At 40.0% G+C, this 14,973-nt stretch overlaps 1 protein-coding gene across 1 annotated transcript in view; it reads left to right on the top strand.

Annotated features, from left to right (window-relative positions):
* LOC124550647 (thyroid adenoma-associated protein homolog) overlaps positions 1–14,973 on the top strand; it is a 239,662-nt gene that overhangs the window by 97,970 nt on the left and 126,719 nt on the right. The window contains exons 11-12 of the mRNA XM_047125370.1: positions 6,227–6,382; positions 10,891–11,085. Coding sequence (XP_046981326.1) covers positions 6,227–6,382; positions 10,891–11,085 — 351 coding nt within the window. The remainder of the gene's footprint in view (positions 1–6,226; positions 6,383–10,890; positions 11,086–14,973) is intronic.

Below are 14,973 nucleotides of genomic sequence, written 5' to 3' on the forward strand. Positions count from 1 at the left end.
AACAAAAGATATCTGTTGTTGGGCTCCGACATCGTACTTGGATTTTTGCAGTGATTGACAGAAAAGGTTGAGAAGACCAGAATTACATGTAGAGTTTCAACTAAGGTCACAATTTGCAGCATTGTCCCCAGAATTGATCGCAGCCTCTGGGTTCTGAGTCAAGTGAAAGGACTCAAGCAACGACTTTGATGGTTCTGTGAAAAGCAAGGCTGCGACTTCCTGGCCTTGTGCCATGGGATAGAAAACTGTAGGGTGCTCCTAAATGGGTCACGTGTGCACTACACGTCAGAGACTGATACCTAGGTAGGTAGGGCGCACGCAACAGTTTTTTAGATTAGGCGACTCTCCATCCAGTCCAGGTAACCCAGAAGTGTCACTGTAAGAGGGAAAGAAATGCCTCCCACAGGTGAGAGTATTTCCTAGTGCTTAACTGCCAAAGCATTCACAACGAAGTGCTAAGAGTTCGAAGCACTTCTGAAAGCAATGACTCTCATGTAATACTAGGTACGGAGAACCGGCTGAAACCTGAAATAGATAGCAATGAGATTTATGGGGAAAATTGAAGTGTATATCAAAAGAATAGGCAAATGGGAAATGGTGGTGTATTTGTCGCAGTAGTCAAGACACCCAAATCCACTGACATAGATATTGGAACCGCTTGTGAGATTGTGTGGGCAAGATTCAGTATCAAGGGTAGGAATAAAGTGGTAACTGGGTCCTTCTGTTGCCCACCACACACATATTCTGATGTAACCAAAAACTTTAGAGATAACCTAAATTCGGTTATACATACATGCCCCAATCATGCTGTAAGCATTGGTGGAGACTTCAATCATCCAACAATCAATTGGGAAAATTACAGTTTTTTTAGTGGTGGGCATGATCCTTTGAAACATTACTAAATGTCTTCTATGAAAACTACCTAGAACAGATAAACCCCATTCATGATGGTAATACATAGGATCTAATGGCTACAAATAGACATAATCTCTTTGGGGATGTTCACATCACTATTTGTGATGCATTTGTGGCAACAATGATAACCAAAGTTCAGAGAACAACTAAACAAGCGGAAGATATATATTCACTGATGAGCCAGAACATTACGACCACCTACCTTACGGCCAGTATGTCCAGAGGCCTTGGTAGGTTACTGTAGGGAGTTGGCACCACGTCTCCACGCACACACACACACACACACACACACACACACACACACACACACACACACACACAAAAAAGCACGCACGCAATTGCAGGTGAACACTACTCTATTCCGTACCTTCTCCCAAGAAAATGGGGTGCCCCTAAGCTCCATGCTGTACTGTTTGCCATCGCCATAAATCCAATTATGGATCGTCTCCTTCCCGGTGTCTCGGGCTCCCTCTTTGTCAATGATTTTGCGATTTACTACAGCTCTCAACAGACCAGTGTTCCTGAACGATCTCTTCAAGGATGTTTCGATCACACCCACTCGTGGAGCATCGAAACCGGCTTCCGATTTTCTCCCAGTAAGACTGTCTGTGTTAATTCTTGCGGAGTTTGATCCGCCTTCCCTACATGTAGGCCCTGTTGACTTTTCGTTTGCAGATGTCACCAAATTCTTGGGACTTGTGTTTGACAGAAAGCTGTACTGGTCTTCCTGTGTTTCATACCTTTCGGCTCGCTGTCTACGATCCCTCAACACCCTCTGTATTCTGAGTGGTACCCCCTGGGGAACAGACCGAGTCATCTTCCTCCGCCTATATTGCACCTTAGTGCGCTTGAAATTGGACTGTGGAAGCATAGTTTACTCCTCTGCATCGCCGTCTATTCTTTGGCATCTAGATTCTGCCTTTAGCGTTTGGAGCTTTTTACACTAACCTCGTGGAGACCCTTTACGCTGAGACTGCTGAACCTCCATTGTCCAATTGGCGAGCTGTCCTTCTGAGTCATTACGCTAGTCATGTAGCTTCCATGCCTGCTCATCCAACCTGTGGCCTTTTTTTCGACACCTCCTTGGATTTAGGATATGCAGACAGCCCTTCCTCTCTACTATCACCAGGAGTCTGCTTTCATCAACAGCTACATTCACTTTCCTTCCAATTTCCTAAAACTTTCTTGACAAATGGGGGTACAGCACCACCTTGGCTTCACCCTTCGACCTGCCTTCTCCGTGACCTTTGTCAGCTTCCCAAGGATAGTATCCCCCCCCCCCCTCCCCCCATATAGTTTATCATTGGGCATTTGCTGCTATATGTGCACAAATGGAGGATGCCACATTTATCTATACTGACATCTCCAAGATCACCTTTAGTTTTGGGGTTTTGGGAGTGCCTATATTATTGACGAAACCTCCATTACATTTCGGCTTCCCAACCAGTATTCGGTTTTTACTGCAGAACTTGACGCTGTTGTCCAGGCTGTCCAGTACATCCGTTGCCATCAGGGGATACAGTATATTATATGCTCAGATTCACTCAGCTCTCTTTTCAACCTCCAAGCTCTTTATCCCGTCCACTCTCAGGTCCACCGAATTCAGGATTGCCTCCATGGGCTCCACTTGGGGGGGCATCTCTGTGGCATTCCTCTGGATCCCAGGGCATGTTGGTGTATGCGGAAACGAGGCAGCCAATATAGCGGCAAAAGCTGTTGTCTCTCTTCCTTGGCCTGCTGTTTGCATGCTTCCCTTTGCCAATCTACAGAGTGTTTTATGTCATCATGTTGCTCTTTTATGGCACGCACATTGGTCTGCACTACAGGATAATAAATTACGGGACATAAAACCTCTTCCCTGTTCTTGGACCTCTTTCTCCTGGTCTTGTCATCGAGGGGAGGTAATTTTAACTAGACTCTGGGTTGGGCACTATCTTTTTAGCCATTGACATCTTTTATGTGACGATCCTCCCCCGTTTCCCCCCATTGTTCTCAATCGTGGATGGTGAGACATCTTTAACTTCAGTACCCCTATTTTAATCTGCTACATGCCCGTTTACAGCTGTCGTCTGATATATTTTCACTTTTAGCAGATGACATGCGCTCAGCCAATCATGTTCTTGAATTTATCAGTGTTAGTGAGATGACATTGGTCATTTGAAGCTCATTTTGGGGAAAACAACACACCCTTCGATAGCAGCTTTCTAAGATTTCCTGTCGTTTTTAGTTTCCCTCTTTCTTGAGTTTCACCTCCATTGCTGCTGATTTAAATTTCAGCTTTTTACCCTTCACCAAGCCACAGAATGGGCACTTATGACCATAGCAATTTTACATAATTCGAAATGCAATTCAAAAACGCTCGCTCTAACTAAACAAAAGAAAAGCTGCACCAAACAAAGCATTTAGCATTAACTCCGGTGACTTCAATGAAAATGATAGTGACAGGGCTGCAATCAAGGACTCCCTATCCAGAACATGTAACAGTGATACAGAACAGCATGAGTCAAATGAAAATGAAGAAATGGACAAGGAGAAGAGTAAAGATTGGCATGTATTTATAAAAACGATTTCACAGTAGTAAAATTTCCTACGAAAAAAAGGTTCAGATTTTTTTATTGGTAAAATTGAAAGCATGTCTAATGACACCTATGAAATGACGTTTGTGAGAAAGAAAGTTCTTGATGGTAATGTTTATTTTGTATTTCCAGAAACTGGTGATGCAAATGTGGTAGAAAGAGGCCAAATTATTTTAAAAATTTGTTCCAGAACATAGAAGGCGAGGTAAATTAATTTTTGAAGGGATAGATGATTGACATTAAGTAAATACTTTTCACATTGATTGTGACATCAATAACTAAAACTTAATATTTGTTTGTCAGTTTTCGTGAATGCAAGTGTTTTTATAGCAAAAATCTCAAGTTTAATGTGCTTGTAAAAATTTGTTTAGTCTAGAAATTGTAAAATTTTGTTGCAAATACAGCAATATATTTTTAAGAAATCAGAATAGTGATCAGATTCACTCCACTGGACATCTGATTCTGTTCCTGCATACAAAATACAATGGTGATCGGATTCGCCTCAACAGGGGAGGTGACACCAGTCAGCAATTAACTTAAAATAATAACTGTAATTATAAACCAAAAATAACGTAAAACATGAATATATCATTATCAGGGTTGTGAAATTAATGTACTGAATTTTTATTCTCATATCACAAGAGTAAATGGATGGGAAAAAAAAAATGCTGTTTTTGATCGGATTACCTCATTTTACGGTATCTTAATAAGTACCCACTTCAGTGTATTAGTTTTCCGTTTTTTCTGTGTCTAACAGTCTTCCCACAAACACATAACAGAGGAACTTCGATTTTACAGTCTCCAATTTTATGTTTTTCGCCATAAATTTGTAGCTCCTCTGAAAAACCCATAAGATCAATGTTGAAAATTCCTCGGTTGTACATTTCTTCCTAGTAAGGTTTACCTTGATTTTAAGTTCTTACCCCATGGCTCGCTTCTCTCATTTTTCTTCCTGTTGACGTTCAACATGACTGAACAAGTTAAAAGTGACTCAAGAGAGTGATGGTTCACTCTACAGGTGGTGTCGGAATTAAGGAAATATTTTAGGCCTTTGTGTGGAGAGGGGCGATGTGTAAGAGGAAATGTTGACATAATCCATGATTGGTGTTGCCAACACAACTTCGCAACATTTAGCTTCACTGCACAATTATGATACAACTACTGCTAGGTTGCAGGGTAAATTTTTTGAGGACTTCTTACTTGCTGTTACACGTCTGTGATTTTTTCAAGAACTGATGAAATTCATTGCCACAAATTATTGTATAGAAATTGTATTTTACTTTTAATTTCCTTCACTTAGACAGATTTTATGCAGAGTATTATAGGGGATTGTGATTTTTAATCATATATGCCAATTATATTTGTTTTTGCTTATATTTTGTGGGGGTTTTAACAATTTCCTCAGTTCTGCATTTTCCTTGTTTTGTGTTTTTAAAGTCTGGGCTACACAAAAACTTAAAATAGGGGTTTTACTGTACATAGTTCGCCAACTGCCAACAACTGAGGCAGTGCTAGTATTTTCAGACCTTGCCTCACTTCAAAGATGTGTTAGCATATTTGTAGTGGTGGTTCACTAGCGTAAACTCGACACTGGTCCGGGCTGACAGGCCTCTGTTGACAGCATGATACCTCTGTAGTGGACAGCATATGGTGTCTCGAGGTAGGAGGCTCATTCCGATATATGAACAATGCTGCCATAATCTTGTGGGGATCTCACAAGTGTTCCAATAAACTGCTGGATATGGACCTGTCTGCACACCGTGTCTTTCCTCTGAGACATTTCCAAATGTTTAATGATTTTATGCCCCTTCAAAGTGCAGCATCCATGTTAGTTCCTTGAAGTTTAAAACACTGTCGACCATTTTCAGCTCTGGTTGCTTAAAACTCAAATGTGGTTACAATTTACCCAGTTTTCTCTGAATAGAACGTAAAACCAGTTGTATTCACACATTTTTTAGTCTTGTGGTGATCACCTGTACTTGGTGAATTGTTGATTTAAGAGCAGATAAACAATAGAATATTACAAAATTATCCACAAAGAATGAACGCCTAACAAGGGTTCCTGACTCTGTGACTGAGATACCATTCATAGCTATTGCAAATAGTGTTAAACTTAACACACTGCATTTTGGAACTGCATTCTCATGAATAAACTGGTCTGATGTGAGTATATTGAAGTGTATTTGAGGTATAAAACTATGCATATTTACCTGATGTCACTTGGCAGAAAAAGATAGCTGTGATACTAGTGGTCTTTACCCACTACAAGCGACACAAGTGAGTATAGATAAACGTAAATGCGTAGGGATGTACTTCAGCAGTGGACACTGAATGGCCGGTGACAACACTCAAACAGCAGTGTGTACGAGTTTTGTACTAACATTGATTTTCTGTCGTAGGTCTCATTTTAAATAGGGTTCGTGTGGTCATTATGTCATGATGAACCACCTCCACTGTCCTCTGGTTGACATTGCAGGCAGTCCTGGTCTTGATTCTCAGTGACCTCCTCAGATTTTTCTGTGGTGGAAATTTCTGGAATGGCATCTGCACAGCATTGTGAGACTACCTTGTAAAGTAAGCACTGAGACTGATAGGAAACCCACTGAACTGGCATCAAATACAAAGGCTCACACCAAGCTGATGCATGTACTCAGTTGGCATTTATTTATTTCTATCATGTTGTAATCATTTTCATATATTTGTCCATCAACTAGACATTTTGCTTTCTGTTGCAGACGAGGATGTCGGCTCTCTCTCTGCTAGTCGAGGGCCACAGGTCGACGGAGCCGTTCTCGCCTGCGGAGCTGCAGCTGGTTCGGACCTTCCTACGGCACAACGTGAACGTGCAGGAGCCGTCTGCGCGCCAGCGGGGTCTCGCCCTCATCAAAAAGGTGAGCCCCCGAGTACGTGGTCATGTGGTCGGTGGCAGCCTCTGCTTTTTGACCGTCACGTTGGATGACGGACAGCACAGAGCTAAATGTCAAACTCTTCTTCTGTATCTACATCTGCATTCTGAAAGCCAGAGAGCATTTAGTGTACCACTAGCACTTTCCCTCTGTGCTGTTCCACTCACAAATTATGTGCAGGAAGAGCAACTGTTAGTAAATTTCCGTGTGAGTTCAGATTTCTCTAATTTTACTTTAATAATATTTTCTTTCACTATAGGTAGAATGTACACTCTTAGAACTTAACAGTAAAGCACATTGTGGTGCAAGTCCTTCGTTCTCACCACCCACCTGGCCTTAATTTACATCTACATCTACATCCATACTCCGCAAGCCACCTGTCGGTGTGTGGCTTAGCGTACTTTTTGTACCTCTATCGGTTCTCCCTTCTATTCCAGTCTCGTATTGTTCGTGGAAAGAAAGATTGTCAGTATGCCTCCGTGCGGACTCTAATCTCTCTGATTTTATCCTCGTGGTCTCTTCACGAGGTATACGTAGGAGGGAGCAATATACTGCTTGACTCCTCGGTGAAGGTATGTTCTCGAAACTTCAACAAAAGCCCGTACCGAGCTACTGAGCGCCTCTGTTGCAAAATCTTCCACTGGAGTTCATATGTTACCTGCGTAACGCTTTCGCGGTTACTAAATGATCCTGTAACGAAGCAAGCTGCTCTCCATTGGATCTGCTCTATCTCTTCTATCAACCCTATCTGGTACGGATCCCACACTGGTGAGCAATATTCAAGCAGTGGGTGAACAAGTGTACTGTAACCTACTTCCTTTGTTTTCGGATTGCATTTCCTTAGGATTCTTCCAATGAATCTCAGTCTGGCATCTGCTTTACCGATGATCAACTTTATATGATCATCCCATTTTAAATCACTCCTAATGCCTACTCCCAGATAATTTATGGAATTAATTGCTTCCAGTTGCTGACCTGCTATATTGTAGCTAAATGATAAAGGATCTTTCTTTTTATGCATTCACAGCAGATTACACTTGTCTACATTGATATTCAATTGCCATTCCCTGCACCATGTCAATTCGTTGCAGATCCTCCTGCATTTCAGTACAATTTTCCATTGTTACAACCTCTCAATATACCCTAGCATCATCCACAAAAAGCCTCAGTGAACTTCCGATGTTATCCACAAGGTCATTTATGTATATTGTGAATAGCAACGGTCCTATGACACTCCCCTGCGGCACACCTGAAATCACTCTTACTTCGGAAGACTTCTCTCCATTGAGAATGACATGCTGCGTTCTGTTATCTAGGAACTCTTCAATCCAATCACACAATTGGTCTGATAGTCCATATGCTCTTACTTTGTTCATTAAACGACTGTGGGGAACTGTATCGAACGCGTTGTGGAAGTCAAGAAACATAGCATCTACTTGGGAGCCCGTGTCTATGGCCCTCTGAGTCTCGTGGATGAATGGATGAATAGCGCGAGCTGGGTTTCACACGATCGTCTTTTTCGTGACCCATGCTGATTCCTACAGAGTAGATTTCTAGTCTCCAGAAAAGTCATTATTCTCGAACATAATACGTGTTCCAAAATTCTACACCTGGTAGACGTTAGAGATATAGGTCTATAGTTCTGCACCACTGTTCGATGTCCCTTCTTGAAATGGGGGTGACCTGTGTCCTTTTCCAATCCTTTGGAACACTACGCTCTTCTAGAGACCTACGGTACACCGCTGCAAGAAGGGCGGCAAGTTCCTTCGCGTGCTCTGTGTAAAATCAAACTGGTATCCCTTCAGGTCCAGTGGCCTTTCCTCTTTTGAGTGAGTTTAATTGTTTCTCTATCCCTTTGTCGTCTATTTCGATATCTACCATTTTGTCAACTGTGCAACAATCTAGAGAAGGAACTACAGTGCAGTCTTCCTCTGTGAAACATCTTTGGAAAAAGACCTTTAGTATTTCGACCTTTAGTCTGTCATCCTCTGTTTCAGTACCATTTTGGTCACAGAGTGTCTGGACATTTTGTTTTGATCCACCTACTGCTTTGACATAAGACCAAAATTTCTTAGGATTTTCTGCCATGTCAGTACGTAGAACTTTACTTTTGAATTCATTGAACGCCTCTCGCATGGTAAGTCACATCATCTTTGTTTAAATATATTGTTCGCATATAGGGTCATATAGTGGGGGTAACTTTAATGAATTTACAACTTTAACTGTGTATAATCTAAAATTTATTTGTAGAGTGGAATATTTCAAAAATAAACTGAAAATTTTCAGGTGGCAAGGAATTATTCGTAAATCCAAGAAAAACCCAGGAATTTTTTAGAATTAGGAATTTTTCGGTGTTTTAGTGTTCAATTAAATTTTTGTAATTTTGACTGGTAAGAACTGATACTCTACCAAAGAATTTCCTTTAGGCTGCTACTGAGAATAATACTGCAGCAATAAAACATAAACAAGTGAATAACACCAAGATAAAACTTTAGTTGCAAAGAAAATGTGCCATTTACAGCAAAACACAGTGCACACACAAGCATCTACCGACAGCAGAACGTATCAAAGACTGTGCAATACTTCGCAACAACAGACTGCTATCAATGCGTCTTTCCTGTGGGCCTCCTTTTAGTGGGGATGACGTCACAACTGTTTACATTTCTAACAGATTGTGGGAAAATAAAATGCGAGTGGTGGTTTGAGATGCGCTACTTTCAAAGAAAATTTTCTTTTACACAAAATGAATTATCTTACATGTGAGAATGTGTGATGAATTTCTTAAATCATGGAGCATTGTCTCTCATTCAAAACTCGATTGAGAACCAGCCACTTAGAAAAATTTCAAGCCCAGAAGACCAGTGTTTTGTCCTGTTATTTAAAATTTTACTGGCATATTTGTGTTTGATATATCTTAAAGGGTAACACACGCTAAAAAAGACCAAGTTTAAAGGTTAATGTTTAATATTTATTTTAACTCTTTCATCAATTACAAATTATGAAATAACAATTGCAAGAAGTATAATTATCCTAAAGAAGAAAGAAAAACAATTGTGAAGTGAGTTCTTGAGCAATGTCACCTGTAATTGGCCTTTCTGTGGAAAAGTTAAAGTGCTTGATGGAACATGTGTTGGGCCAGGTAACCCATGAAATCTCAGGTGCACTGCACAATAGTAAAATTTATGATTGTTCTTGTCAGAAATATTCAGCTGCTGCAATTTAAGCTGTGCTCGTGGAACTATGCTTGACTACACCTCAGAAAAAAACGGCAAAAATTTTTGAATGCCTAATACTATATGTGAAAGCTTATCTTTTCTTGTAGCTATACTGTATGTATATTAATTTAAACCATTAAATTTTCCTACTTACGTGTTCGTGCTACTTAACAGTTATGTAGGTGTTAGCTGATTACATCAGGTGTGCTATGCTCTGAATATCAGCTGTGATTGGTATGATATACTGTCACTTAACATGGAAAAAAATTTGCTTTCACCAGAGGTACATTGTATTTTCACCTGATAAGAAGAGTATTTTCAACTGGGAAATCCAGGGAATTTCTTCTTGTCCGCATATACCCCCTGATGAAGAAATTCTTTATTTTTTCTACATATAATACATACATGAATGGATGGACGATATTTAGCACTAGTGTTATGGCTAATACATATTGCGCTCTGAATTTTTGTTTGAGTATGTTCTGTGATTTTATGGCATTTTAGGATGTTCTACTGATTGTAACAATCACTCTGCAAAATAATGTGTGTTAATTCTGAAATGCATTGCTTTGAGGTCTTACTGAAGCAAACCTTTAACCGAAACTTCCTGGCAGATTAAAACTGTGTGCCCGACCGAGACTCGAACTCGGGACCTTTGCCTTTCGCGGGCAAGTGCTCTACCAACTGAGCTACCGAAGCACTACTCACGCCCGGTACTCACAGCTTTACTTCTGCCAGTACCTCGTCTCCTACCTTCCAAACTTTACAGAAGCTCTCCTCGCAGGAGAGCTTCTGTAAAGTTTGGAAGGTAGGAGACGAGGTACTGGCAGAAGTAAAGCTGTGAGTACCGGGCGTGAGTCGTGCTTCGGTAGCTCAGTTGGTAGAGCACTTGCCCGCGAAAGGCAAAGGTCCCGAGTTCGAGTCTCGGTCGGGCACACAGTTTTAATCTGCCAGGAAGTTTCATATCAGCGCACACTCCGCTGCAGAGTGAAAATCTCATTCTGCAAACCTTTAACCATTGAGTTTCTGAGATTCGTGTTAATAAATTGAAAAATTAGAGGCATGGGTGTCTTAAATTGTTACTAATTGAACAAATAAGGTAAATTAATGATAGTGCAGTTTGTCTTGTACTGTTTCAAGCTGAGGAGAAGGATTTATCAGGTGTTTGCACCACACATTGTGCATCACGATCACGGTTTGCTCCTGTATCATTGAGTTTGTGTAAGATTTTCTTCTCTTGGGCGTGCCGAATATTGTCCTGTTGTTTCCCGTTTCTAGCTGTTGGAGCGACTGAGGGACTCCTGGCAGTCTCTGGAGCGCCAGGTGAAGGCAGCTGAGAAGTCCGGCGAGGGGGCAGTGGAGGCAGAGAAGGCTCTGGCGACTGCCTCACTTTTCCTCCAGTGGCTTGTCGAGTTCAGCTTCTCCAGCATCTTTCCGGGAGCTAACTTCAGCCGGCGGGGCTCCGCTCTTCAGGTACACATGTCGGACTTCTCGCAGTCGTTTCTGCTGCCAAACAATTTTTTATGTGTGCCCACAGGTACTTACTCTCTAAAGAATGGAAACTTGAATGTTAATGCACCTTCTCATGTAAGACATGTGACCAGTTTCTCCCCACATAAAGGTGCATTGTGGGTAGTTTTAAGACAGTGACTTTCTACGTAGACTTTTATTTAATGTATTTATTTACAGTTGCTTTTTGGATGCTCTACAGCAACTATATACTTGATAAGACATTTTTAAAGGAAACAAACCATTAAACTGTTTGTTTATTATGTGACTAGTTTTTGAGATCAGACTATTGTCTGAAATCTTACACTGGCAATAATTACATCCCAGTTGGCATCTTGTATACTTAGGGACGAGAAGAAATCATTTTATTGTATGGCCAAAATTGGCGTTATTTTTTTAAAATGTCAGTGTTATTTTTTGCCAGAATTGGTGTTACTTTTACCTAAATTTGTTGTTACCATAATTTTTTTTACCTTATTTGGTGTTTTTTTACCAAATTTGGTGGTGTTTTGCCAAATTTATTATTTCTTTTCCAAATTCCATATTTTTTTGCAAGTTATTGTTTGCCAATTTATGTTTTGTGTTTGCCAATTTCTCTGTTATTATCAGATCCATTGTGTTGCCAAATTAATGTTTTTTTTCCAAATTCCATAATATTTTGCCAGTTCAGTGCTGTTTTTGCCAAATTGAGTGTTGTTTTTCCCATGGTTGGTTGTCGGTCTTCAATCCAGAGACTTGTTTGATGCAGCTCTCGATGCTACTCTTTCCTGTGCAAGCTTTTTAATCTCCAAGTAACTACTGCGGCCTAGATCCTTCTGAATGTGCTTAGTATACTCATCTCTTGGTCTCCCTCTATGATTCTTACCCTCCACACAGCCCTCCAGTACTAAATTGGTGATCCCTTGATGCCTCAGAACATGTCCTACCAACCAATCTCTTCTTCTAGACAAGTTGTGCCACAAATTTCTCATCTCCCCAATTCTATTCCATACCTCCTCATTAATTACATGATCTACCTATCTAATCTTCAGAATTCTTCTGTAGCACCACATTTCGAAAGCTTCTATTCTCTTCTTGCCTAAACTATTTATCGTCCGTGTTTCACTTCCATACATGGCTACACTCCATACAAATATTTTGAGAAAAGACTTCCTGACACTTAACTTTATACACGATGTCAACATATTTCTGTTCTTCAGAAATGCTTTTCTTGCCATTGCCAGTCTACATTTTATATCCTCCCTACTTTGAACATCATCAGTTATTATGCTCCTCAAATAGCAAAACTCATCTACTACTTTAAGTATTTTATTTCCTAATCTGATTTCCTCAGAATCACCTGATTTAATTCAACTACATTCCATTATCCTCATTTTATGTTTGTTGATGTTCATCTCATAGTCTCCTTTCAAGACACTGTCCATTCCGTTCAATTGCTCTTCCAGGTCCTTTACTGTCTCTGACAGAATTACAATATCATCGGCAAATCTCTTAAGTTTTTAATTCTTCTCCATGGGTTTTAATTCCTACTCCAAATTTTTCTTTTGTCTCCTTTATTGCTCGCTCAGTGTATAGATTAAATAACATCAGGGATAGGCTACAACCCTGTCTCACTCCTTTCCCAACCACTGCTTCCCTTTCATGCCCCTTGACTCTTACAACTGCCATCTGGTTTCTGTACGAACTGTAAATAGCCTTTCGCTACCAGTTGCTGAGATTGGTTGTGACATAGCCACGATGGACCAACACAAGAATTTTTCTCAAATTACAAAAAAATTCAATAGTTTAGGTGCAATTTTTGCACCTTGCCCAAAGAGACACCAAAATGAAAATAAGTTATTTTAATAGAATGAAATGTGCTCTGTTGAATGGTGTTAATGAATGTAATGTGGTAGGTGTCCATTTTGACACACATAACTTTGAACATGGGTATATTTTGATACATTCATGGTTTTTTAGCAAATGTACAGGATGGTAGCACAGTAATGAATTATACGAGCCAGACCCAAATTTGTGATATACCGGGTGATCAAAAAGTCGATTTTTCTCAAATTACAAAAAAATTCAATAGTTTAGGTGCAATTTTTGCACCTTGCCCAAAGAGACACCAAAATGAAAATAAGTTATTTTAATAGAATGAAATGTGCTCTGTTGAATGGTGTTAATGAATGTAATGTGGTAGGTGTCCATTTTGACACACATGACTTTGAACATGGGTATATTTTGATACATTCATGGTTTTTTAGCAAATGTACAGGATGGTAGCACAGTAATGAATTATACGAGCCAGACCCAAATTTGTGATATACCGGGTGATCAAAAAGTCAATATAAATTTGAAAACTGCATAAATCACGGAATAATGTAGATAGAAAGGTACAAATTGACACACATGCTTGGAATGACAAAAAATACAAAAGTTCAAAAAATATCCGACAGATGGCGCTTCATCTGATCAGAATAACAATAATTAGCATAACAAAGTAAGACAAAGCAAAGATGATGTTCTTTTTATTTATTTATTTTTTTTTTTTATTTATTTATTGTTCTGTGGGACCACATTTAGGAGAAGTCTCCATGGTCATGGAACGAGTCAATACATGAAATTATAACACAATATTAGAAACAGATAAAATGAAATATAAAAAAAACATATTCGGGTGACAAGTCGTAAGTTTAAATGAAGAAAATCAACAATGTAACACTGGAATTTGCTTAATTTTTTAGCTCTTCCAGGAGCTCCTCGACAGAATAGAAGGAGTGAGCCATGAGGAAACTCTTCAGTTTAGACTGAAAAGTGTTTGGGCTACTGCTAAGATTTTTGAGTTCTTGTGGTAGCTTATTGAAAATGGATGAAGCAGAATACTGCACTCCTTTCTGCACAAGAGTCAAGGAAGTGCATTCCACATGCAGATTTGATTTCTGCCTAGTATTAACTGAGTGAAAGCTGCTAACTCTTGGGAATAAGCTAATATTGCTAACAACAAACGACATTAAAGAAAATACATACTGTGAGGGCAATGTCAAAATTCCCAGACTATTGAATAGGGGTCGACAAGAGGTTTTCGAACTTACACCATACATAGCTCGAACAGCCCGTTTTTGAGCCAAAAATACCCTTTCTGAATCAGAAGAATTACCCCAAAAAATACCATATGACATAAGCGTATGAAAATATGCGAAGTATACTACTTTTCGTGTTGAAATGTCACTTATTTCAGATACTGTTCTAATGGTAAATAAAGCGGCATTTAGTTTCTGAACAAGATCCTGAACATGGGCTTTCCACAACAGCTTACTATCTATCCGTACGCCTAGGAACTTGAACTGTTCCGTCTCGCTTATAACATGCTCATTCTGTCTGATTAAAATGTCAGTTCTTGTTGAATTGTGGGTTAGAAACTGTAAAAACTGAGTCTTACTGTGATTTAGCATCAAATTATTTTCCACAAGCCACGAACTTATATCTTTACAGGAAATGCTCAATATGTCCAACATCATTCCTCAACAATAGCTGTAGTCGAGGAATAATGTTGTGAACAGCACTGTAAAGCATGTCCGGAGTTATGGTGAGGCATTGGCATCGGATGTTGTCTTTCAGCATCCCTAGAGATGTTGTTCGATCACGATACACTTGCGACTTCAGGTAACCCCAAAGCCAATAATCGCACGGACTGAGGTGTGGGGACCTGGGAGGCCAAGCATGACAAAAGTGGCGGTTGAGCACACGATCATCACCAAACGACACGTGCAAGAGATCTTTCATGCGTCTAGCAATATGGGGTGGAGCGCCATCCTGCATAAACATCGTACTTTCCAGCAGGTGTTTATCAGCCAGGCTGGGGATGATGCA

This window comes from Schistocerca americana, chromosome 9, assembly GCF_021461395.2.
Source record: "Schistocerca americana isolate TAMUIC-IGC-003095 chromosome 9, iqSchAmer2.1, whole genome shotgun sequence".
Classification (NCBI taxonomy): Eukaryota; Metazoa; Arthropoda; class Insecta; order Orthoptera; family Acrididae; genus Schistocerca; species Schistocerca americana.